The sequence below is a fragment of the Oryctolagus cuniculus genome, chromosome 5, assembly GCF_964237555.1.
Source record: "Oryctolagus cuniculus chromosome 5, mOryCun1.1, whole genome shotgun sequence".
NCBI classification, from domain to species: Eukaryota; Metazoa; Chordata; class Mammalia; order Lagomorpha; family Leporidae; genus Oryctolagus; species Oryctolagus cuniculus.
The window spans coordinates 89,334,459-89,361,557 of NC_091436.1; the positions used below are offsets into that span (position 1 = coordinate 89,334,459).

A 27,099-nucleotide genomic window follows, 5' to 3' on the forward strand; every position below is an offset into this window, starting at 1 on the left:
ACTATCCTGATTTGCAGATGACATGATTCTATACATATAGGATCCAAGGACTCCACTAAGGTACTATTGGAATTCATAGACAAGTTTGGTAAAATGGCAGGATGTAAGATCAACACATAAAAATCCATAGCCTTTGTATACACAGACAATGCCATGGCTGAGAAAGAATTTCTAACATTAATCTCATTCACAATAGGTCCAAAAAATTCAGTAACTTGGAATAAATTTAACTTAGGAAGTCAAAAATCTCTATGATTAAAATAAAAAACGTTAAACAGAGGATAGAAAAAATGAAAAAAATCTTCTTTGTTCATAGAATGGAAGAATCAATATAATCAAAATGTCCATACTATCAAAAGAAATTTACAGATTTAATACAATTCCAATCAAAATACCAAGGACATTCTTCTCAGATGTAGAAAAAATGATACTGAAATTCATATGGAAACAAAGGGACCCTGATTATTTAAAGCCATCTTATACAGCAAAAACAAAGCCACAGGCATCAAAAATCCACGTTTCAAGACACAATACAGAGCAGTTACAATCAAAACAGCCTGATACTAGCAAAAAAAAAAAAAAAAAAAACAAATGGGTAGACAAATGGAACAGAATAGAAACTCCAGAAATCAACCCACATGTCTACATCCAAGTTAACTTTGACAAAGGTGCTAAAATCAATCCCTGGAGCAAGGACAGTCTCTTCAACAAACAGTTCTGGGAAAACTAGATCTCTGCGTACAGAATCATGAAGCAAGAAATCTATCCTACACCTTACACAAAAATCCACTCAAAAATGGATCGAAGTCCCAAGTCTATGAACTGATTTAAATTATTAGAGAACATTGGGGAAACCCTGCAAGACATTGGTATAGACAAAGACTTCTTGGAAAAGACCCCAGAAGCACAATCAAAGTCAAAACTGACAAACAAGATTCCATTAAATTGAGAGACTGCAAAAAGAAAACACTCAGCAAAGTGAACAGACAATTGACAGAATGGGAGAAATTATTTGTAAACTATGCAACTGATAAAGGATTAATAACCAGAATAAACAGATTAAGAAACTCAACAACAAAACAAACAACATAGTTAAGAAATGGGCTAAAGACTTAACAGGCATTTTTCAAAAGAGGAAATCCAAATAGCCAACAGATACATGAAAAAATGCTCAGGATCACTAGCCTTCAGGGAAATGCAAATTAAAACCACAATAAAGTTTCACCTCACCCCAGTTAGAATGGCTCTCATACAGAAATCGACAAATACTGGCGAGGATGTGGGGATAAACATACCCTAATCCACTGTTGGTGGGAATGTAAACTGGTACAGTCACTGTGGAAGACAGTATGGAGATTCCTCAGAACTCTGAATATAGACGTACCATATGACCTAGCCATTCCACTCTTGGGAATTTACCAAAAAGAAATGGAATCAGCATACGAATGAGTTATCTGTACTCCCATGTTTACTGCAGCTAAATTCACAACAGTTAAAACATGGAATCAACCCAGATATCTGTAACCCAGATACCTGTCAATTGAAGACAGGATAAAGACATAATGGTATATGTACAGACTTTTTTTTTACACACCAGTGGGGGAAAAAAAATTCTGTTGTCTGCAACAAAGTAGATGCAACTGGAAAACATTATACTTAGTGAAATAAGCCAGTCCCAGAAGGACAAATACCATATGATATCCCTGACCTGTGGTAAATAATAGAGTATCTAAAAGGAAATCTACAGAAATGAAATTAACATTCTGAGATGCATTGATTTTGAACAGCCCTTGTCTTTACTGTTGAGGGACAGTTTTTGATTTGTTTTTCATACTGTTTGTTGAACTTTTTACTTAGTGTAGGATTAATTTTCTGTGTATAAAGTTAACTGAAAATAGATCTTTGTAAACAATAAGAATGGGAATAGAAGAGTGAGGAGGAAGAAGGGTGGGAGTGCGGGCGCCAGGGAGGGTAAGGTGGGAAGTATCACTATGTTCCTAAAATTATATATTTGAAATGCATGAAGTTTGTATACCTTAAATAAAAGGTTTTTAGGTTAAAAATAATCTTTCAGAAAATATCTTTCTCAAAATAAATATGCTTATTTGTAGATAGTATTATTCTTCAATTGCCAGTAACAAATTATCAAGGTTACTTCAAAATGTTCATGGAAAAATGGAAGTAGAAGATAAACACTTTATTGCAAAAAGTTTTGAATTACATGCATAATTGTTCATTACATGCATTTCCATGAATGTCATGAAGACATCCGGTATGCACACATTTAAAAACTTTTTACACCAAAATAAACTTACTTACTTTTTTTTAATTCACATTCTTTTATTGGGGTTCCGCTCCTGGGCGAGGTTCCCCGGTCCCAACAGAGCAACAGAGCGGGGGCTGGGGAAGTTGCACGTCAGAGATTGGGAGAGCTCCTTTTATAGATTCGGGGCATGGGGGTTAAAGGTTGAGGAAGGTCTGATCCTCATTGGTTGACCTTTAGGCACCAGCAGGGACCTTGACAAGGACTTTCTTCCCCAGAAGTAGGCCTCTCCATTCCTGGAAGTGTAGGCCTTCCCTCCATGCAGATTTTTTTTTTTTTTTTTTTTTTGACAGGCAGAGTGGACAGTGAAAGAGAGAGACAGAGAAAGGTCTTCCTTTGCTGTTGGTTCACCCTCCAATGGCCGCCGCGGCCGGTGCACCGCGCTGATCCGAAGCCAGGAGCCAGGTGCTTCTCCTGGTCTCCCATGGGGTGCAGGGCCCAAGTACTCGGGCCATCCTCCACTGCACTCCTTGGCCACATCAGAGAGCTGGCCTGGAAGAGGGGCAACGGGGACAGAATCCGGCGCCCGGACCAGGACTAGAACCCGGTGTGCCGGCGCCGCAAGGCGGAGGATTAGCCTAGTGAGCCGTGGCACCGGCCCTAATTTCATTTTCCATGAAATCTTGATGTTCCTTTGTAATTATTTGCTTGAAGTTTTAAAAAAATATTCTAAAATACATTACTAGAAATAAAATGAAATCCATAATAATCTTTATAGTAAAATTACATCTGTTATAGTAAGTCACATCATTTTAAAGCATAAAATTTAGCCAATATTTTAAAAAATTAGATCTTAACATTCTCAGTTTTAAAATAAGTAGGATACTATTCAATGTGTTTTTTTATCTTCTTAAAGATTTATTTATTTATTTGAAAGTCAGTTACACAGAGAGGAGAGGCAGAGAAAGAGAGAGAGTTCTTCCATCTGCTGGTACACTCCCCAATTGGCCCCAAGTGCCAGAGCTGGGCTGATCTGAATCCAGGAGCCAGGAGCCTCTTCTGGGTTTCCCACGCGGGTGCAGGGGTCCAAGGACTTGGGCCATCTTCTATTGCTTTCCCAGGCTATTGCAGAGAGCTGGGTAGGAAGTGGAGCAGCTGGGTCTTGAACTGGGTGACTAAATGGGATGCAGGTGCTTCAGGCCAGGGCGTTAACCCGCTGAGCCACAGTGCAGGCCCCTATACTATTGAATTTAAAAACGAAGACTGGTTTTTCCCATAAATGAACACTGAAATACTGTATTGTGTATACCAGCTATTTGTCTGTACTTCCGGGTGTCTTCAAATTCAGTGGAATATTTGTAAACAAACTTCAAGGAAGGTGCTAATTATTTAACCGATTAATTTTTATTATTATTTAACTGATTAATAAAGAGATTTAAAACGAAAAGATTCCCACTGGACATAAACTATGCACATTAGTTAACTCAAAGCACCTTGCACAAGGTTAACTCTGTAGATGGACAAAGAAACCAGAATGAATTTTAAGACTATCAAGGTACTTTACATTGAAAAACAGGCTATTACCTATAGCAGACCTGCCTCTGTTTCTCCAGCTCTTTAATGTTTACCTTAAATTTAAATCATGAGAGGGAATGAAAACAGAACAGTATTAACACCCATCATGACAGAGCAAACAAAGCTTGCTGAGGTGTTACTCTTCAAGAGAGAAATAGATCTTCTGATAGATTCTGAAGTACCTAATAAAGTTATAACCACAATAATGTTTTGCTTGATTGTTGAGCAATCTTTATTCAGAGTCCATTTATAAATAATGGTCACTCTCCAAAACATTGATAAGCCATGATATACCTCAACTTTCTACTTGTTTCATAGTCCCTTGGTTTTCCAAAGTTTCTTTAAAGCTCCATATAAGAAATATAATCTGTCAAGCACTATTATTGTTCTCTGAATTTGCATTTTTCACTTCATTACTGTCAAGAACATCATTACTATCAGTCTTGTGTAACTGAGAAGATTTACTTTGGGAATAATTTAGATAGCACACAAATGTATGGATCTTTCAGAATGTCTTTTCTCTACGGCTCCTGAAAGTTTTATACCTGGACTATCACAGTAGACTTGTATTTCCACTGTCATCACCTTTTCTAAACAATATGACACAATAAAATCTAAGCATATTATTTCTTGCTAGAAGCTCAGACGAGTGTATACAATACATGAAAAGCACTTTAGCACAGTGTTTACTTAGCACATAATAAGCGCTCTTATCTATGCTGTAATTGTGACATTCAATTATTTACAAATGAAATCCATTTTCTTATTTATATGATTAAACCCTTTTTTTTATGAGCTGGACCTATTCAATTTTTTCATTTACATTTCTGTCTCAGCTATGCAAAATCTAGGCAACTACCCATTATTCAGACTTCCTCCCGCCCACTTCAGTACCCTTACATATGCTATTCCTTTCCTGGAAATGGCCTCCGCTCTTTGTTTTCACATAGAAGATGTTTATTAAATTATACTAAAAAAAAGCAAAAATGAAAAGGTAAAAAAAATTAAAATATGATGCCTCTACATGATGATACCTTGTTACTCAATCAGTGACTTTATTTTTTAATAGGTACCTTCTTCAGTGTCTAGAAACATGTTATATTACAGTTAAAAATTTAAAAATGCACCTATGCTTCATGTTTCCGATAGTTTAAAGTCATTTTCTTAGTTGTAAACATAAAATTTATAATCCGATTCACTGAGTAAATGGTTCAGTAGTATTCAATCTATTCACAATGTCGTGCAACCAACCTCCAAAAGTTTTTCACTTTGTAAAACTGAAACTCTTACCCATTAAACAATTCCCCATTGTCCCTTCTCCCAATTCCTGACAACAATCATTCCTTCTATTTCTTTGAATTTGACTACTTTAGATATCTCATGTAAGTGAAATCATATGGCATTCATCTTTTTTGTTATTACTGGTAATATTAGAATAATGTCCTCAAAATTCACTATGTTGTATCATGTGTCATAGTTTCCTTCTTTTTAAGGTTGAGTAATATTTAATTCTATGTATGCTGATCCATTCTTCCATCAATACACAGATTGCTTCAATCTCTTAATTACCATGAATAGGCTATGACTATTAAGTGTGCAGTTATCTTTTTGAGATCCTGCCTTCTACTATTTTAGATACAAATATCCAAGATATCTCTAGCTCATAGGATAATTTTAATTTTTTTGAGGAACCATCATTACTTTTTTGTAAGGAGTACACCCTTTAGCATTCCTACCAACAGTGCACAGGGTTCTCATTTCTCCAGATCCTTGAAAACACTTGCTATTTTGTTGTCATTTGATAGTAGGCATCCTAATGGGCATGAAGTGGGATCTCACAATGGCCTTGATTTGCATTTCTCTAATGATTAGTGATCTTGAGCATTCTTTCAAGTTTGTTGGACATTCATATATCATCTCTGGAGAAATGGCTCATCAAGGCCTCAGACCATTTTTTCATTTGGAGTTATTCTGTTGTTGGGGTATAGTTCTTTATACATTCTTAGCAAATATACATTTTTAGCAAATATTGTATTTTCTCCCATTTCATATGGTGCCTTTTCATTATGTTGACTGCATCCTTTGATGCAAAAAAAGTTTGAGACAGTATTTTATATATATGTATATAAATATTTGCTTTCATTGCCTGTGCTTTGACTGTTATATCCAAGAAATTACTGTCAAACTCAATGTCATGAAGCTTTTTTTTCTAGGTATTTTATAGTTTTCGGTTTAACATTTTGGTTATTAATCCACTTGAGTTAATTTTTACACACAATATAAGGTAAGGCCTGATTTCATTATTTTGCATGTGGATATCCAGTTTTCCAAACCTATTGAAGAATCTGCCCTTTTCTGATTGCGTGGTCTTGGTACCCTTACTGAAGACCATTTCGGTCAGCGCCATGGCTCAGTAGGCTAATCCTCTGCCTTGCGGTGCCGGCACACCGGGTTCTAGTCCCAGTCGGGGCGCCGGATTCTGTCCCGGTAGCCCCTCTTCCAGGCCAGCTCTCTGCTGTGGCCAGGGAGTGCAGTGGAGGATGGCCCAGGTACTTGGGCTTAGATCACTCATTCTGGGGAAAGCCAGCTTCTGCATCCTAAGCACACTTAAGCAGCTAGGTGGAGAGGCCCATTTAGGGAGGAACTGAAACTTCCTTCCAACAGCCCCAAACAACTGGTGAGTCATGTGAATGACCTATGTTGGAAGTGGGTTCTATAACCACAAGTCAACCATTCAGATGACTGCTGCCTAGCAGACTTCAGACTGCAACCTCACAAGTAATTCAAGCCAGAACTATATAGCCAAACAACTCCCATATCTCTTCTCACAGAAACACGCCATTGTTTTAAATAATTACATTTCAAGATAATTTGTCATAAAGCAGTGACTGAAAGTTTATTCTCAAATAACCTTTTTCTTTAACCTCAGTCTCTATAATTTACAGAACAAAATGTAAACAATACTTATCAGGTTACATAAAACTAACATTCAGATTTGATGATTTTATGTAACTTACAGTAGAGCACTATGATTTGAAGATAGTCAATAAAATGTCAGATGCCATAAAACTAATTATGTTGTTGAAATTCCTCATTCAGGCTCAAAGGTGAATAAGTGGTGGTAACACCTGTACTTACTATGGTAGTTATTCAAAATACATCTTTCTTTCCACACACCAAAACAATTATCCTACTCTTTTCCTCAGAAAAACTTTTCTCCACTGAAAATTAAAATTCAGATACATTGTAAAATGAGACTAAGTGTGGTATGGAAAAGCCACTAGGCTAGTTGCATCAGGCTCCAGACAAGCAAAAAGGACAGTCAGTCATCTGGGACAGTATCGGCAACACCATCACCATACTGTCTCAGGTGCCATGTTGCCAAGGTAAATTTCGATTCTGAGAAACCAAAACTTAGCTTCCCCCAACCAGAGGGTGCCCACGTGGCCCAACAATTGTCTCCAACCACAAATGTCAACTCCACCCATAGGGAGCTTTCCAGCTCTGCTCCCTCCTGCATTTCCTCATTGACTAAACTATAACTAGACCTCCAGTTTCAACTTGTGGCTGCTGCTCTCGCTTGCATTTGGAGAGGCAGCCTGTGGGATCCTTTCTGACAATAATGCTTTGCTTTTAACCTAGCGTGTGGTGTGTTCCATGTCAGCCTCTCAGACAGCATTTGTGGTATATAAGGTATCCTAGCTATCTGGAAGTTTCTTTCAAAATAACATTCTAAGGATTTCAGGTACCTGATATTTTATAGTACTTTTTCATAAAATGTTAGCACAATCCAAAACAATCAAAAAATGTGGGGCTATTTACCCATTTCATTCGAAGAACTAAGATTACTGAGCTGATCTAGTTGTTCTGATTAGTGTCTGCTCTCAGTTCTAAATGATCACAGTTTCATTGCATTGTTTCTGTATTGCTCTTTATTTGCCAGTAGAGACACAAGAAACTGGCTGTATGGGTGAAGGCTGTCTTATGAAAAAGACTAGGCAATCAAAACAGATCCTTTCTTACTTCAATTCCATCCCAGAACTTTAGATGAACAAGCAATCTGAACTCTAGCTGAATAGCACATTATGTGTGTATTGATAAACTTATCATTACTCAGGTTAAATAATAAAACAGTTAACATCTAATTATGTACCTGAGCTTTTTGTTTATCAACACAATAGCAAACTTTAGACTCATTATGCAGATAAAAGTCTGTTAACAATCATAGCAACTTGAAACAAAGATGCATTTTACAAAACAAAAGCAGGAAATTTAGTTTTCCTGCTTGTGCATATAAAGTTCATTCCCAGGAGAACAGATTTTGTCATTATCTCAGAAGAAAAAGAGGCTGGAACTGTCTTTGGCAGGATGAAAATATAACTGTATTAAACTCAACTAATAAGAAAAAGAAGTAAAAGAGATATGAGATTATTTTATTATCTCATCTACTGTTACAGGAACCTTTGCCAGATAAACATTCTCTTAACATTTTTTTCGGCTATCAAATCAACATGTAGTCATTGGTTTGTCACATAAAAGGCTCTCAGTGTTTCAGGTTTTTTTCTTTGGATTCAAAGCTTTATCTTAATTTTTTTTTTTTTTTTTTTTTTTTTTTTTTTTTTTTTTTTTTTTTTTTTTTGACAGGCAGAGTGGATAGTTTGAGAGAGAGACAGAGAGAAAGGTCTTCCTTTTGCTGTTGGTTCACCCTCCAATGGCTGCCACGGCAGGCGCACCGCGCTGATCCGATGGCAGGAGCCAGGTACTTATCCTGGTCTCCCATGGGGTGCAGGGCCCAAGCACTTGGGCCATCCTCCACTGCACTCCCGGGCCACAGAGAGCTGGCCTGGAAGAGAGGCTACCGGGACAGAATCCGGCGCCCCGACTGGGACTAGAACCTGGTGTGCCGGCGCCGCAAGGCGGAGGATTAGCCTAGTGAGCCAGGGCTCTGGCCCAAATGTATTCTAATAACAATAAGAAGGTAGTGTTTCATTTATAAAAGTACCACTAAGAACATTTTTGAAAAACACTTTTGTCTCATTCAATAATGAGACAAATTAGGTTTTTGTCTTTCAGTTTCAAAAGTTTAGTATACTTTCTAATTTATAATGAAGACTTTATTTCCAAATTCTTGTACAGATAGAAGTCTAAGACATTTTAAAGTCCAGATTAATTCAGTATCTTCCAAAATTTGGGTTATCAACTAGAGATAATGATTTTATGAGATCTCTGGATAGGGCTAAGTGACAGTTTCCATTCCTCTGACTGTATGAAGAACTAAGTCGTAGTTTGCTGTTAAGGTAGTAAAACCAACAGAATTTTGGCTAATCTCCCTTTAAACAAGGAGAACCAAATCTCAGGGTTCAGGCATCAGTTTGTAGCTAAGAATTAATAACACTGTTTTGCTTTCATTATTTTTATCTACCTGTCTACCTTCAGTTTATGGCACTGCTACTTGTTTTTGATTGATGGTTATTTCAAGCTTCCTTTAAGAATGATTCTAACATTTTTGGCATAAATAGTAATAAAATAAGTATACAGGAAGCATGCAGATACAACCTAAATCTTGATGAAGATCAAAGAATGACGCAAGTTTGGAAAACCCTATATTAATCCATTAAATAAATAAAATTCAAATAAATAAGTAAATATAAATTCCTTCTATGTGCATGCCATTTGTTTAGCCATCATGAAGGACAGAGAAGGATAGTCTCAGAACTGTCAAAGGAAATTAATTCAAAATGAGGTAATAAAGGACTCACAGACAAGGTGGCATATAAGGGAGGACTTGAATGATAGATATAATTTATATATGTAGAGACAGGGAGAGAATTCTAAGAGAGTAGAAGCATATTACATGCCTGCACAGTGGACGGCCCAAATCTTCACTGTGGTGGTAGTCTGTTAAAATTCACTGAAATGTACCATAAAATGGAAACACATTATTGTATGTAAATTTTTCCTTAATAAATATGATATCGTATCTCTGACCCACCTAAAGAAAGCTCATAGAGGTTTTAGGCTTAAATAGGTTGAGGAGTTAAATACAAGAAGTAGAAAAGGGAAATCATAATTGAAAGACTAGGGGAGCAAAAGTATTTAAATTCTCAGTGAAAATTATAAGCTATTAGACAAAAATACAAGCTTAATAATTCCACTTACTAGTTTTACTTCAAGGAGAGAACTTATCTGAATTAAGTCTTATTTATTAGAATTAAATGATGTGTTTCCATCTCTCCCCAGAAATAAAATTATACATTAACAGCACTCACCCCTAACAAAGTAACAAAGATAGGATATCCACATTGGTTGTATGCTAGTGAAGCCTACAAGAATTTAGCAAAGGAATTTAAGATTGCATTCAACAATTTAATCCTATTTGTAAACAATTTAGAAATAATGTCTCAGAATTTATGTTTTAACTTTGAGCTCTCTTTGAAGATCCAAGTTCTTACAGTTCTGTAGTTCCTAAATATTCAGTACATTTCAGGGGGCTCCTGTTACATTTCATAGTTTCAAGGATTCATGACAAGAAGGGAAAATCCTCTTAGCAAAACTAATGCCATTAATCAACAAGTCTTTTACTGGCTGAAACTTTAAAATGCCATTTTGAATGAAATCAATAATCATCATAAAATCAAACCAAACCCAAAAGAAAAGCATCAAGAAACCAGAAAAAGGAAGATTCTATTCTGCCATAAATAAAAACATTAAACCATTAAGACTTACAGAGATCTATGTGCATACTTAATATTTCACTAAGGAAAATATACTTCTGTTATACCAGATCTTTGAGTTCCAGAAAGCTTAATCACGCAGCAAAAAAGAAAAAAAAAAAAAAAAAAGCTTCATGTAAAGATCTTACAGCCTAACGAGGACTCAACTAAAGTACAGCCAATTTTCAAATTGGTATTCCAAGTGATTCTATTTAAGAGATGCTAACAGGTTGGCTATGGAAAAATGGGTTCTCTGACCTGCTTCTTAAGTTTAGGAAATGCAATAATAACCTTCCCATGTAAAGAATTAGTACATAGAAGCATAGTGGTAAAAGATTTTGAAGCATTAATAGCCATTAATGCTTGATTTTTATGAAGAAATCAAAAAGTAAGCCTGATTTAACTCAGTGTGTTCTCAAATTATTTGCCAGGGGACACTTTCAGGGTGGTAAGCCTCTTAAATGACTTTAGTATAATGTTCAGGGAAAACCCTGGTATTTTCGAATTCCCTTCAACAGAGGTCAAAACTGAGGCTTAAAGTGTTGACACCTGGTCAGCAGCAGCAGGAGGCTTGAATGTAATCTCTTCATTTCCCGGCTAGAGATATTTCTGCCACTTTACTGAACTCCTCTCACTATCCAGGCACACAGGTTCAAAGCTTGATTGACAACATTTACATTTAACCTAACAGTTTGGATATGGTGCTACATTTTCTCCTTTGTATATTAAATTAGTTATCGTACATTCTTTGTCCACTTGGACCCCCTAAAAAAATCAAGTTCACCTGCAGACTTCCTAGTGTTGACCGATACGGGGAATGAGTGCGTTGAGAGTGGTGGCTCAAAGTAATTACTGAAATAAAGCATTTGGATTACCTGTGGTTTTAATTTGCTCAACCTTGTCAGCTGAACTAAATCACTGTGTTGTCAGTTGAGTCACTTAGCTAACATGTTGTTCACAGAAGGTCATATGATATCTACCAAAAAAAAAAAATGCAAGAATGTATCTCTTCCTAAATATCGAAACTGAAAGACTTTGGCTCTACTGTTCAGGGCTTATTAGGCAGTTTCTTACATGTTTTTGTAAGTGTGGAAATTTGTGATTAACTATAGTATCGCTCAGGTCTTTTCCAATCTTTAGATTTCTCAAACTCCACGGAACTCTAAGGTACTATAAGAATAATCAAAATACGATTTGCCTAGCTTTAAAAAACTACAGTTGTGTGCCATTTCTGCTCCTTCAGGGTAGGGGAGAAGGAAGAGGAGCCTGGACAAGTAACTACTGTTATGTTACAACTTCAAATGCCTGGGAATCAAAGGTGATAATTGTTAACAACTTCCTTGTGGCTACCCTGACTTCCGCCTAATTTATTTCGGCACTCCTCTCTAACCTGTCCATGGGAACACTGACCACAGCTGGCAACCGTGTCTCAATCATAAAAGAACCCACCAGATGAATGAGAGCCCGACGCCCGGATTCTTCCAACAAAGAGCTCAGTCCACGCGCCCTGGCCACACAGGTGCGAGCGCTGCCCCAGCCCTGCGCCCGGCTCGGCCCCAGCGCGGGAGGCTCGGGACCCGCCACCGCCACCGCCAGTCGCCCGGCCCCGCCTCCGACGACCCAGCCTGGGCCGCCCTCGCGCCCCCGCCAGGCCCCGGCCCTCCCGTCCCCACTCAGGTCCCAACTCCGGGGAAACCGCAGAGCCGCTGGCGGGCACAGAGGCTCCAGACGGGCCGGGGCGGCAACACCCCCGACGCCACAGCAGCCAGCCCCGCGGAGCGTCCCCGCGGCTCCGGAGCAAGCCGGCGGCGGAGGCTGTACGGGGCCGGCGGCCAGCCTCGCGACCGCGCTGGGGGCGTGGACGCTGTTACCTGCCGTGGGCTCGGCCGCTCCCCGCCGGCGCCGCTCTCCTGGCAACCGAGGCGGCGACACGGAGGCCGGGGCCGAAGGGCCTAGTGACAGCTCCCAGCGTGCACCGCGTCGCGCTCACGTCGACGTCGACGGCCTTGGGTCTCCGCCCCCGGTGCGCTCCTTTCCTCCCGGTGCTAAACTGTCGCCACAGCGCCCTCAAGTGGACTCTGCGCGGAAGCGGCCACAGAACCAATGGCTGGAATGGGCCAGAGTTTTTTTTTTAATAGCAGGTGTTTTAAATTTACCAAAGCTCCATCTTGATGGAGAATTTGAAGGTCTAATAGGAATTGAAAACAGCTTTGAAATAATTATTTAAATATTATTTAAGTAATCCTATAATATCTTGTATGAGTAACCTGAGGCTTAGAATAGTTAGACTTGCAAGGCTAAGAGACAAATAATTGATATCAAATTTCAGATAATATTGAGTCCACAGTTCTTTCAGTAATAACAAGTTACTCCAAGGAAGATTGTGCCATTATATCCAGTCCAAATGGCAAAAAATAAAATAAAGGTTTTATGAGTTCATGACTATGTATGAAATATAGCAGTTTTTAAAAAAGATTTATTTATATATTTGAAAGAGTTACACAGAGAGAGAAGGACAGGCAGAGAGAGAGAGAGAGAGAGAGAGAGGTCTTCCATGTACTGGTTCACTCCCTAATTGGCCACATTGGCTGGAGCTGCCCAGATCCGAAGCCAGAAGCCAGGAGCTTCTTCCAGGTTTCCCACGTGGGTGCAGGGGCCCAAGGAATAGAAATCTTTTAGACTAATAAAACACCAGTTATGAAGAGCATGAATGATTAAGAATGGGATACATTTAATATCTTCGCGGTGTAAGGGTGAGAGGTTATGTCAGGAGTTTAAATCTTCACCCTTCAAACAGAATTATTTGAGACTGAAAGTAGCAGTAACCTTTATTTTTTAACTGAATTGTTATTTCAATGATCATGAATTATTGTGATCATATAAGAATTTGTACTGCAACACGATAATCTTAAAAAGCCCCAAATATAGATTTCCAAAAAATTACTATTATTTTTTAATATGACAGGTAGAGTTGTAGACAGAGAGACAGAGAGAAAAGTTTTTCTTCCATTCATTCACTCCCCAAATGGCTGCTACGGCCGGCGCTACGTCCATCTGAAGCCAGGAGCTAGGTGCTTCTTCCTGGTCTCCCATGCAGGTGCAGGGGCCCAGGCACTTGGGCCATCCTCCACTGCCTTCCTGGGCCACAGCAGAGAGCTGAACTGGAAGAGGAGCAACCAGGACTAGGACCCCGCACCCATATGGGATGCCGGCATTGCAGGCGGAAGATTAATCAAATGAGCCATGGAGCTGGCCCCAGAAAAATTACTTTAAATTAGTATCTTTAGGGATACTACAGGATTTATGTATCTAGCATTGATTTAGGTATTACATATTTAGAAATGCTTCTGATTAATAGATTTCATGTGAGGTAATTATGGCTTTGAAATGATAAAGTAGAACATTAAACATAGGATTTTCTGTATACAAGTTGTCATTGTTTTCATTTTTGTAAAAGCGGTGTTTCTTTTTTAAAAAAATTCCTGTTTTAATTCTAATGTGGCCTTAAATTGTATTACTTCTCCATTGTAAGTATTCACACTAAACCAGATCCTTTTATTTGCTGTATCAAACTTTCCAAAATGATCTTGCAGTAGCAATGAAGCTACCATTTTTCCGAGTGAGTTTCTGCAAAAGAAAGTAGTGGAAATTTACATATGGGATCATTCTCATCTTTCTTATTTACAAAAGTTATATGAAGTACTCCAAAAAGTTCATGGAAATGGAATTTAAAAATATAGGGGGACTGGCGCTGTGGCGCACTAGGTTAATCCTCCACCTGCGGAGCTGGCATCCCATGTGGGCACCGGTTCTAGTCCCGGTTGCTCCTTTTCCAGTCCCGCTCTCTGCTGTGGCCCCAGGAAGGCAGTGGAGGATGGCCCAAGTACTTGGGCCCCTGCACCCACGTGGGAGACCAGGAAGAAGCACCTGGCTCCTGGCTTGAAATCGGCGCAGCGCTGGCCATGGCAGCCATTTGGGGAGTGAATCAACGGAAGGAAGAACTTTCTCTCTCTCTCTCTCTCTCTCAAACTCTGCCTGTGAAATAAATAAAAAAATCTTAAAAAAAATATAAAGTTTGTTTGTTAACACAAACACTACCACTTCAAGGCACTTTTGCAGTTGATGATATTAGTAATTTAGTTCATCCCCAAAAAACTGCAGGTCTGGGGAACTTAACCATGGCAATGTAGTCTTTGTACCTTAATAACTGAAGAAAAATGGGGGCCTTTTAAAGATTCTTTTTTCAGAATTAAGAAACAAAAAAAGGACTGTAGGGTGAATACCCAATGATTTCTCATCAAATGTCTTGTTTGATAAGAGGAAGGCACCGGAGCTTTGTTGTGGAAACAACTCTAGTGAAGCATTCCCTGACATTTTTCTGCTGAGATTTTGGCTAACTTTTTCTAGACACTCCCCCAATAAGCAGATGTTCCTGTTTTTGCTCTTCCAGAGAGTCAACAAGCAGAAAGTCTCAAGCATCCCCCATAACTGTTGCTGCCACTTTTGCTCTTGAGTGGTCCACTTTGGCTTGGACTGGACCACTTAATGCCTCTTGGTAGCCATTGCTTTGATTGTGCTTTGTCTTTAGGATTGGACTGGCAAAGCAACGTTTCGTGTCCTGTTTAGATTCTTTGAGGGGCTGGTGCAGTGGGCCAAGCCTCTGCCTGTGGTGCCAGCATCCTATATGGGCCCCAGTTTGTGTCCCAGGTACTCCTCTAGAGATCCATCTCTCTGCTTGTGGCCTGGGAAAGCAGTGGAGGATGGCCCAAGTGCTTGGGCCCCTGCACCCACATAGGAGACCTGGAAGAAGCTCCTGGCTGCTGGCTCTGGATCGGCGCAGCTCCTGCCCTCAAGGCCACCTGGGGAGTGAACCAGGGGATGGAAGACCTTTCTGTATCTCTCTCTCCCTCTCTCTGTCTTTAACTCTACCTCACAAATAAATAAATAAAATATTTTAAGGAAAAAAAAGGATTCTTGGAAGAAATGCTTCTGGATCTTGATCCTCCTTGTTTCAAATTTCTGTTGAAAGTTTAGCTCTTACCTGCAGCCGAGGTGAGTGCAACAGTTTTGGCACCTAAAAAGCAGATAGTTAGTTCCATTTTAGTTTTTTCATTCAGAATGTGTAAGTGGAACCAATTGAGATGTCTGTGGTGTTGGCTATTGTTTCTGCTATAAATTGCCAGTCCTCTTCACGCTGGGCATGAACAAGATTGGTGTTTTCCTCATAAACTGACGTGGTTGGTCTGCCACGTGGGCTACATCTTCAATATCATCCCATGCCATCTTATAAACAAGTTATCCCCGTGTAAACTGCTGCTTTCTGTGGGGCATTGTCCCCATAAGCCTTTTGTAAAGCATCCGTGATTTCACCCTTTGTCCAAGCTTTGTCCACATTGGTTGTTTGCTTTTGCTTTAATTTTAACAGCATTCATGCTGCTCTATTAGGGACTCCTTTCAAATCGATGTCATATGCTTTTTAGTGCGCCAACATAAATCCCATTCTTTATAACAAATAAGCATGAGTTTTATTTGGGTGCACATACATTTGAAATCCATGCAAGGTCTCCCCCTGAGTATGCGGTTTCTATGAACTTGCTGAGGACCCCTCATACGACTTAGTCCGCTGAGTCAAGATACGAGACTTCAACCACGCTCTTCTGCGTAGGCAGCAGGAAACCTCCTTACATTTTCACAAGTTCCGTCTCGGAGCTATATTGTCTGATTAGCGATGCCAAGTCAATCCTTGACTTTTTTTTTTCTCAGACACCAACAAGAGATTCTAGCTCACAAAAAAAGACCAAAGTAAAGTGGGTTTGGGAAAGGGAATTTCTGCTCTCGGACCTCCTGGGGACGGTCCGCACCATTATCTCCCTTCTTGGAGCCCTGTCCTACCCACACCAGCCAAGAGACCCCCGGTGTGGTCCTTTTCCAGGGAGGCTAAGGCGCCAGGTCGGCCCAGGGATTTTGAAAGTCTGCCCCCAACCTCCAGGCGGCGCTGTGGGCTGGAAGTGATCGCGTCAGGGCGGTCGCCGCCGCCGCCGCTGCTACCACTACGGCTGCCGCTACCGCCGCCGCTCGGGCCCCACGTGCACCCGCTGCTGGCCCTGGGGGCCCGGGGGTCACCAGAACCTCCGGCGCGGTCCCGCGTGTACGACCCGGCCCCCGCCATGGCGGCAACCGCGGCGGAGACGCGCGTGTTCCTGGAGGTGCGGAGACGGCTGCCGAGCGCGCTGCTCATCGTGGGGTAAGCGCGGGGTGGGCGTGTGGGCTCCCAGGGGCGGTGCCGCCTCACGTCTCCACGGCCGCCGTGTGTGTGTGTGTGTGGGGGGGGTGGGTGTGTTGGGGGGCTCTCCGCTCCTCTCTTTTCCTAGTTGCTCTGAGCCTCTCGGTACTCGAGGTGAAGTCCTCCCCACCCCCTCCCGGAAGTCCCACACCCTGACGGGGAGCTTCAGCATCTCTTCCGAGCTTCCTAGAGGTGCAGGGTCTCAGCCCCACCCCGGGAGTGCTGGGTTTACCGAGTCCCAGGATTCCAGTGCACGGTGAAGTTGAGGAGCCCTGGTGCAACACACCATTGGTAGTGCCTGGCGTTTCTAACAAAACTATGACAAAAAAAAAAAAATCCGTATTTACCATTATTTGGGTGGTAGATCAGTTCTAATGTTTCTTGTTTTGTAAAAAAACAAACAAACAAACAAAAAACCCGGTTTTTGTTACTGTTTTTTTCTTCTCCTATCATTCATCCAGTAAACCTGTGTTCAGCGAATGGCCAACAAAGGTTACAGACTTACGGAACTTATTTTTTCCCTCATATTCCCAAGTTCCCATGAGAAGTCTGCAAACGTTTAACTTGCTGTTTCCTACACAAACTAGAAACTTTTAGGAAAAATCTTTTTTGTTGTTGGCAGCAATTTTAATGGTTTGCGGTCCCCTTTCCTATTCGCTGCGACTGCTCTTTAGATAAAGTTAGATACTAAAATCCTGAGAATTTTATGACATGCCGCAGGTAGGTTGAGCTGCCAGGTACCTGGTGTGGCAGTTTTGGACTTGTCGTGAGTCCTAGCTTCCTCACAAAGGTAGAATAAGTCCTCTGACTTTCTTCATTCCTAGGATGGGGGTAATAGGACTCTCTCAGTCTCTCCCTGTTTTATAAAAATGATGAATTTGAAGGCTGTCTCCAATCCCAGTCCACCTTAAGAGTCTTTACCAAAAAGGCCAGGGGATGGGGCTTTTGGCCTAGCAGTTCTGACCCAGGTTAGAACTCCTGTGCAGGTACCAGAGTACCCGGGTCTGGCTCCTGATTCTCGCCTCCTGCTGACGCAGACCGTGGGAGGTAGCTGTTCCTGCCAATGGGGGACTCCTGGCCTGAGTTCCTGTCTTCCAGTTTTGGCCCCACCCAGCACAGCCCCAAGCCATTGCAGGCATTTAGGGAGTCAACCAGCAGGTGGAAGCTGTCTTTTTTGTCTCTCTCTCTGCTTCTCAGGTATTTTTTTAAATGCAGGTTTTCTCTTATTGGTGAATTGAAAGAGTATATAGCCTGCCAACAAAAGCCTTCTCATATACATATGCATTTGAGAATATCTGAATATTTTCTCCTAATTTATGACTTACCACTTCTTAGAGTCTTTTGATGAATAGAAATTTTTATTTGTCATAAGGTCTAATTTATTACTGTTTTTTACTGGTTAGTGTTTTTGGTCTGTGTCTTTTTTTCTTTTTTTTTTTTTTTTTTTTTTAGATTTATTTATTTGAAAGTCAGAATTACACAAAGAGAGGAGAGGCAGAGAGAGAAAGAGAGAGAGGTCTTCCATCCGATGGTCCATTCCCCAGCTGGCCACAACAGCCAGAGCTGCGTCGATCCAAAGGGTCTCCTACTTGGGTGCAGGGGCCCAAGGACTTGGGCCATCTTCTACTGTTCCCCAGGCCATAGCAGAGAGCTGAATCAGAAGTGGAGCAACTGGGTCTCGAACCAGCACCCATATGGGATGCTGGCGCTTCAGGTCAGGGCGTTAACCCACTGCATCACAGCATCGGCCCCTAGTCCATGTCTTAAGAAGTCTTTCTATACATCAAAATTGTAAAGATACTTTCCTAGGTTTATTTTCTATGAGTTGTATAGTTTTAGCCTTTACATTTTGATCTGTGATCATGTTGAGTTCATTTTTGTGTTTGCAGTGAGGTGTAGAGATCAGTTACTTTTTTCTATAGAATAGACAGTTTTTCCATCACCATTATTAAGAAGATAATCATTTCTCCCATTGACATAATTTAGCATCTTTGTCAAAAATTTGTTGACTATAATGTTGATGTTGTATGTCTTTTTCTACCTATTTTTAACATATGTTTATGTATTAAGTTTTTAGAAATAGCATATATGTGGTTTCTTATAAACATCTTTTCTTGGAGCTTGCATTGTGGCACTGTAGGTGAATTTACAGCTTAAACATTGACATCCCTTATTGCAGTGTTGGTTTGAGTCCCCACTGCTCTGCTTCCGATCCAGTTTTCTGCTAATCTGCCTGGGAAGGCAGTGGAAGGTGGTAGAAGTGCTTGGGCCCCTGCCACCCCTGAAGTAGACCAGGATGGAGTCTGGCTTTGACCTGCACAAGACCCGGCTATTGTGGCCATGTGGGGAGTGAACGGCAGGTGGAAGATGATCTCTTTCTCTTTCCCTCCCTTCCTCTCCCTGTCTTTCTCTTGCTCTGCCTTTGAAATAAATACATCTTTAAAAAAATAAAAATATATTCTGACCATCTCTGCATTTTAATTAGAATGTTAGTCTATTTGAAGTTCATGTAAATATTAATGAGTTTTGCATTTGTCCCTAATATTAAAAGAAATGCTTTTTGGCATTTCGCTGATGAAGGAGGCTTTTGGTAAAGCTGTTTGTTAGACTGCATAGTTTTTCTATTCCTAGTTGATTAAGGATTTTTTATCATGATTAGGTGTTTTATTTTTTCTAATGATTTTCTACATGTTTTTGGATTGTCATGTCTTTTCCTTTAATCTTTAGATCTGCGGATTACATTAGGAAAACCTTTTTTTAAAACATTTTATTTTGTTTATTTTATTTGAGAGGTAGAGTTACAGAGAGAGAGAGAGAGAGAGAGAGAGAGAGAGAGAGAAAGGAAGGTCTTCTTTCCATTGGTTCACTCCCCAAATGGATGCAATGGCCGAAGCTGTGCCAATCCGAAGCTAGGAGCCAGGTGCTTCCTTCTGGTCTCCCATGTGGGTGTAGGGACCCAAGAACTTGGGCCATCTTCTACTGCTTTCCCAGGCTATATCAGAGAGCTGGACTGGAAGTGGAGCAGCTGGTACTTGAGCCAGCGCCTGTATGGGATGCCGATGCCGCAGACAGAGGATTAAACTACTGTGCCATGGCGCTGGCCAAGGAAAACCTCTTAAGCCATCTTCATACTTGTGTGATGAACTTTAGCCATTTATTAATCCACAAATGTATATAGAATTCCTATTCTAGTGCCCCAAAACTGCACTGGTGATGCAGCTATGAACAATAGTAACAGCAAAGACAAAACTCTCTGCTTTCATTGAGCTTATAGGCTAGTGTTGTAGAAGATACACATAGCAAATAAAATATATATTGGATTAGGAGCAGGAGAAAAAATGACAAGCCCTTATTTCCAATGAGAGAGTAATACTTGCATAATAAAGCAAAAGTGGTGAAGCGTGCAACTATGAGATAGTGGAAGACTGCTTTCCTCTGAGAGAACAGACTCAGTAGCAAGGGGGTTCAGAGATGGGTGTGGGGTAGAGGACACGTCATGAAGGGCTTAGATGTGAGTACTGGCAAATGTTGAGCAACCTGCTCTCCAGGAGCACAAAGCAATAGTGGATATTGCTGGATATAGTGGACACAAAATGTCCTAGTTTGCATTTGTTGATTCCTATGGTGTACATACTTACACTATGGTTGACCTCAGCTTACCAAAGTGAGGTCAGCTGATTTTCAGAATGCCTGGAATGTTAACGGTGGGTTCTCCAGCAGGTGTGTGATCACTGGGTCTTACAGATCACTGAAAGGACTTATATTATATTATATTGCTTGTATTCGGAGTCAGATGTGAAGTCAGTTTAAAGAAATACCTGACAGGATACAAGTGAGCGGTGAAGGAAGCCTCACATACAAAAGGAGACAGTGGCAAAGTCTCAAAGTAGAACCCTGTCCTCAATGACCATTGTGTGGCCCTCAAAGCTGGGAAATCTGTTAGTGCATCTTCAGACTTCATGGACGCTGTGCTGGTGGTCCCCGTGAGTCCTTCAGAGCAGGAGAGTCCTGTCAGCCATGTGTCGCATTTCACGGCCACGTATCAGTGTGTCAGTTTGGAAGAGTTGCACGACCCTGACACTTGTAAAGATTATGGCATGATGATTTTGGAGACTGTCGCTCCTTTTGGGTTTGTCTTACATTCGAAGATTCGGGTTATACATCCTTGGCAGGAATTTCACAGTAATGATGCTGTATTCTGCCCGTTGCGTCCTGTTGGGTGGCATGTGATTTTTTTATGTTCTTGGTTATGTTAACTTTGAGCACCTATGGAAGGGGGTGTGCACCAATCTTCTCCACCTGATAGTTTCTCTTTCTTTGTGATTAAGGAGTATAGATTGGGAAGACAGCTATGTAAATACCCTCTTCCTCATCATAGATTCATTTTATGCATTCATTTATTTACTTCAGTAAAAACATATAGTCCTGGTTTATTTGAGTAGCTACTTTTTTGTGCCAGTTCCACTGCATCTGGCCACAGGAGACCTTTCAAGATGATTTGTATCTTTTTGGATATATCTCTGCCATTGTTTGATTTTTTTTCCTTACTTAGTTGCATAACAAGATGTGCCATGCTCCTCTCATTCTTTTCTTGTTGAATGTAGTCATTTTTTCAGGGAACCCTGGGTTTTTTTTTTTTTTGTTATTGTTGTTTTGGTTGGTTTTTAGTAGAAAATGGCCTTTACTAGCCAAGATCTGGACACTGTGCTCATTACTGTTGGGGTGTTCCTTCCCCAGGAAGTGTGTGTGCGTGTGTGTGTGTGTGAGATGTATGCATGTTTATGTATATGCATATACACATAGGAGTACATACATTTACATTCATTTCTATTATTGTATCTGTTTATATGCAGCCGCTTTGGAAACTGACTTCCAATAGACACATTCCATTCTAGTCCACCATCATGGGATTCCATCCTAGTTTTTCTCTCTTTGTGAATCCATTTTCCCTCAGGGAAAATCCTGGCCTTATTGTGCTCATGGCATTGACTTCCCTGGTCAGTGCCCCACTGGTTAACTAATCTGCTGCTGGCATCCTTTACTGCCCCCTCTCCTGCCACTTATTAGTGACATCTCCATACCCGCTTGGACTCTGTTCATAGACTGAGTATTTGTGTCTTCCTCAAATTTATATATTGAGGCCCTAACCCCTCACTGGGATGGTGTTGGGAGGTGGGGCCTTTGGGAGGTAATTTGGTAATGAGGATGGAGCCCCAATAATGAGACACCTGTGCCTCCTCTGTCTACTGTGTTTGTTGTTTAAGGCCTCTGTTCTAAATCTGTGGATTCAGTCAACCCCAAATCAAAAATACTCAGGAAAAAACTGCATCTTTACTGACCACGTGCAGACTTCTTCTTGTCATTATTCGCTAAAAAGAAAAAAACAAACAAACAAACAAAACACAAAAAACACCTATTTACATAGCATTTACCTTACGTTAGGTAGAGATAATTTTATGCCATTTTACATAAGGCACTTGAGCCCCTGCAGACCTTAGTATCCTTGAGGGAAGTGAGGGGGAGGCTGATTCCTGGAATCAAAAAGATAATACCAGGCAGAATTTGTACCAGAGTGGCGGGTGCTGTGGCATAGTGGGAAAAGCCTCCGCCTGCGGTGCTCGCATCCCATATGAGCTCCAGTTCTAGTCCCAGCTGCTCCTCTTGTGATCCAGCGCTCTGCTATGGCCTGGGAAAGCAGTGGAAGATGGCCCAAGTGCTTGGGCCTCTGCACCTATGTGGGTGACATAGAAGAAGCTCTTGGCTTCAAATCGGCCCAACTCTGGCCGTTGTGGTCATTTGGAGAGTGGACCAGTGGAAGGAAGACCTTTTTCTCTGTCTCTCCCTCTCTCTCTGTAACTCTACCTCTCAAAAAAATAGATAAAATCTTAAAAAAAAAAAAAAAAAAAAAAAAGGCTGGCACTGCGGCTCACTAGGCTAATCCTCCGCCTGTGGCACCGGCACCCCGGGTTCTAGTCCCGGTCAGGGCGCCGGATTCTGTCCCAGTTTCCTCTTCCAGTCCAGCTCTCTGCCATGGCCTGGGAGTGCAGTGGAGGATGGCCCGGTCCCTGGGCCTTGCACCTGCGTGGGAGACCAGGAGAGGCACCTGGCTCCTGGCTTCGGATCAGTGCGGTGTGCTGGATGCAGCGCACCAGCTGCAGTGGCCATTGTGGGGTAAACCAACAGCAAAGGAAGACCTTTCTCTCTGTCTCTCTCTCTCACTATCCACTCTGCCTGTCCAAAAAAAAAAAAAAAAACAAAAAAAACAAAAAAAACAAAAGAATATGTAACGGAGGCCATAAAGTTGTAAAGGGAGAATCTTCAAAAACTGATGGAAATGCATTTAATGAAAAACTATGCATGGATTTAAAATTTTTTTTTGCAATGCAGTAAATGTTTAAAATTCCATTTTCTGTGGACTTTTGAAGTCCCTTGTTTATAGCCCAGAGTGTAAAATATTTACTATCTGGCCTTTTATAGAAAGTTTGTTGACTCCTACTTGTAAAGGTTCATTATTTCATAAACATTATTTCTTTTTTTAAAGATTTTAATTTAAGAAAATTTTAAATTAGTTTTCAGCAGATTGAATATAGTTTGTGGATACAATTCTAAGAACATAATGACATTGCCTTTCTCCCACCCTCCTTTCTTTTTTTAGTTTTTGAGATAACATATTTTAAATTTACATTACAGTAAAAAGGCTTAATGCTTCACTGAATAAGAAGTTTAGAAGTAAAAAGCAAAAAGACTGTAGTTTAGTGAGAATAAAGAGGACGGCTATAAACGGTAATTGAGTGGAAAAATGACCATTTCACCCATATACAGCAAATCTTAAAAGTAATCACAGATCATTAAAACTATAGTAGTATACGTTCTTAACCATTGGTTTTACAAAGATATAAAACAAAGTTTTACAAAACTGTATTTGCAAGAATACTGATACAGGGGGCCGGCGCTGTGGCACAGTGGGTTAACGCCCTGGCCTGAAGCACTGGCATCCCATATGGCTCCGGTTCCAGACCCGGTTGCTCCACTTCCAATCCAGCTCTCAGCTATGGCCTGGGAAACAGTTGAAGATGGCCCAAGTCCTTGGGCCCCAGCGCCCGTGTGGGAGACCTGGAAGAAGCTCCTAGCTTTGTATCAGTGTTGCTCTGGCCATTGCAGCCACTTGGGGAGTGAACCATTTGATGGAAGACCTCTCTCTTTCCTTTCTCTCTGTGTAACTCTGACTTTCAAATAAATAATCTTAAGGAAAAAAAAAGAATACTGATACAGGCATTTCTTTTTTTTAATTTTCTTCCCTTTTTTTTTTTTTAACAAATTTAGCTCCCATAATTTCTTTTTACTTTTAAAAAAGATCTATTTATTTGAAAGGCATAATTATAGAGAGAGAAGGAGAGAGAAAGATCGATCATCCGTCTGCTGGTTCACTACCCAAATGGCTGCCCATTTGGCTACAATGGCTGGGTCTAGAGCAGGCTGAAGCCAGAAGCCTGAAACTCCATCCAGATCTCCCATGTGGGTGGCAGAGGCCCAAGCACTTGGGTCATCCTCCACTGCTTTCCCAGGCACATTAGCAGGGAACTGGATTGGAAGTAGAGCAGCTGAGATTCAAATGGACTCTCACGCAGGATGCTGGCATCACAGGTGGTAGCTTAACCTATCGTGCCACAACGCCAGCCCCAACATCATTTGTTGAAATTGAGCTTTTACATCAGGGGTTTGGGGCTGTCTCCCCTGCAAAAAACACAGGTTCTTGATATTCTTTCTGTTTTGCTAATTAAGTGCAGATCCTTATGCTGTGAAGGAACTAGGCAGAAAGTAGACTTAAGATTCTAAGGCAGTTAAGGCAATTAAGAGGCCTAAGCAGGATTCACATGTGCACACAGTCTCTCCTCTGCCCTTAGGTGACATTCAAGCAGATGGCCTTCTGTCTGCACTTATGTGACACCGAGAGGATGGCCTGCCTGCTGTTTGCACTTAAGAGTGAGACATGATACCTCAGTTGCTAAGCACATTTAGGTGTCATAGAGCCATTTCTATTTATTCCTAACCTCCTTCCATGTTGCTGGCAGTCACTTCTGTATGTCTTCTTTCCTTTCTATACTTTTGACACCTGATGGACAGGGAACATGTTTAACTCTTTACTGACTGTATTGAGTACAGTAGTTTGTGTTTATCATGAATTAGTAAGTCCTTTCACACCTGGTGTTCATACATCACTGTATTTTTATTTTATAAGATTAATTTATTTGAAAAGCTGAGGGGGGCAAGGATTTTTTTTCTACCTTTTGTGTCTCTTAATTCTTATTTTATCAAGCTCGTATATATGAAATAACAGTACTTTGCTGTGATTTATAGATAAGATATGATTTTAATACTTGTATCTGAAGAATAACAAATGTCTCCCAGGGCTTTCACGGGAGTGACAGTGAAGGGTACTCTGGCACTGTCTATATCTAGTCTACATCAGCTTGCTTCATAATGTTAGCTGCTGGTTTCTGGGGCAGTGACTTTAGGGCTTCTCTAGAAGAGGAACAGAAATTTCTCCTCCTTCCATCATGTGGTTTTGGCCAATGAGAAATAATTTGTTTTGGTTTTATTTTTATTACTAGGGAGCCACGAGAAGGGCTGCCCATGGACATTTCCATAACACCTTCCTCACTCCAGATGAGAACGTCTGACGGCTGCACAGACATCGAGCTGCCAGCAGAGGTCAGGCTTGTGCCTTCCTCCTGCCGCGGGCTGCGCTATGTCCCTGGAGAGGGACTGCACCTGCGGCTGCAGGCGTGGGCCGAGTTCAGCACCAGTGAGTAGGATTAGCGCTTCTGTTTCAGCAGTTACTGTTTTGTTATAAATTAAAGGTGATTGGACTTTTCCCAGGTGAAAAAACTGCTTGTTGGCGGCAATGGGAAGGCCTGGGGGGTTCAGAACACCCAGGGCCTATGTCAGCTCTGCCAGTTATCAGCTGTGTGTGACTGAATATGCTCCTTGCTGTTTCTGAGGCTTCATTTTCTCTTTCCTTTAGTGTTTTTATCTTTCCAATTTTAATTTATTAATTTATTTGAAAGATAGGTAGAGAGAGAAATCTCTCATTCGTGGATTCATTCCCCAAACACCCAGCAGAGACTTTACTAGGACACTGCTGGGAGCTGGGAACTCAGTCTGGGTCTTCCGTGTGTGTGGCAGAAATCCAGCTACATGGGCCATCACCTTGCTGCTCCCAGGGTGTGCATTATCAGGAAGCTGCGATCAGAAGTCGAGCCAGCGCTCAAACCCAGACTCTCCCATAGGAGATGCAAATATCCCTGTGATGTCTTTTTTTTTTAAGCATTTATTTATTTTTTAGAGAGAGGGGGGAAGGAGCTTTTCCATCTATTAATTCATTTACCTAAATGCATTTAACAGCCCAGGCTGAGCTGGGCCTGAGCCGGGAGCCAAAAACCCTATTCAAGACTCCAACAGGGATTATATGAAGCCAAGTACTCGGTCCATCATTCACTGCCTTCCAGGCACATTCGCAGGAAGCTAGATTGGAAGCACAGAGCAGCCAGGCGCTTGTACCAGGCGCTCTGATACTGGATGTGAACATCCCAAGATGCTTGGCCACAGTGTCCACCCCCAAGTGGTGCCTTAACCATTGCACCCAGTACCTGCCCCATTGTTTTTAATAGACTATTTTTAGAGCACTTTTAGGTTCATAGCACAATTGAGTGGAAGATACAGAGGTTTCCCATATATTCTCCGTTTTGTTTCTTTAATTGTAAAAGTTCCTTGCTCATAGATGTGATGTGAAGATTAAATTGGATGACAATTTTGTAAGACCTGGTTGATCTTAAAGCATTACATAGAGGCCGGCGCTGCGGCTCACTAGGCTAATCCTCCGCCTTGCGGCGCCGGCACACCGGGTTCTGGTCCCGGTCGGGGCGCCGGATTCTGTCCCGGTTGCCCCTCTTCCAGGCCAGCTCTCTGCTGTGGCCAGGGAGTGCAGTGCAGGATGGCCCAAGGACTTGGGCCCTGCACCCCATGGGATACCAGGATAAGTACCTGGCTCCTGCCATCGGATCAGCGTGGTGCGCTGGCCGCAGCGCACCGGCCGCGGCGGCCATTGGAGGGTGAACCAACGGCAAAGGAAGACCTTTCTCTCTGTCTCTCTCTCTCTCTCACTGTCCACTCTGCCTGTCAAAAAAAAAAAAAAAAAAGAAAGCATTACATAGAAATTCATTGACTCAACAAATATTTTAGCTCATACTGTGTGCCAGGCCTTG

General features: G+C 41.4%; 2 protein-coding genes across 15 annotated transcripts in view; one reads left to right on the plus strand and one right to left on the minus strand.

Moving 5' to 3' along the window:
• The window catches only part of DOP1A (DOP1 leucine zipper like protein A), a 114,061-nt gene extending 101,503 nt beyond the window's left edge, over positions 1 to 12,558 (minus strand). For all 8 annotated transcript variants that reach the window (XM_070073831.1, XM_070073829.1, XM_070073832.1 and 5 more), the window contains exon 1: positions 12,423 to 12,558. The gene's annotated coding sequence lies outside the window, so the exon portion shown is untranslated. The remainder of the gene's footprint in view (positions 1 to 12,422) is intronic.
• A 3,984-nt stretch (positions 12,559 to 16,542) lies between these two features.
• The window catches only part of UBE3D (ubiquitin protein ligase E3D), a 181,299-nt gene continuing 170,742 nt past the window's right edge, over positions 16,543 to 27,099 (plus strand). For 4 of the 7 annotated variants that reach the window (XR_007923233.2, XR_011388635.1, XR_007923235.2 and 1 more), the window contains exons 1-2: positions 16,549 to 16,795; positions 25,447 to 25,640. Coding sequence is in view for 4 of the 7 variants with exons in the window: in XM_008263152.4 (XP_008261374.3) it covers positions 16,719 to 16,795; positions 25,447 to 25,640 (271 nt within the window). In the remaining 3 variants the exon portion in view is untranslated. Of the gene's footprint in view, positions 16,796 to 25,446; positions 25,641 to 27,099 lie in introns of all 7 variants that reach the window. The other 3 variants (XM_070073839.1, XM_070073840.1, XM_070073838.1) reach the window with 3 other exon arrangements.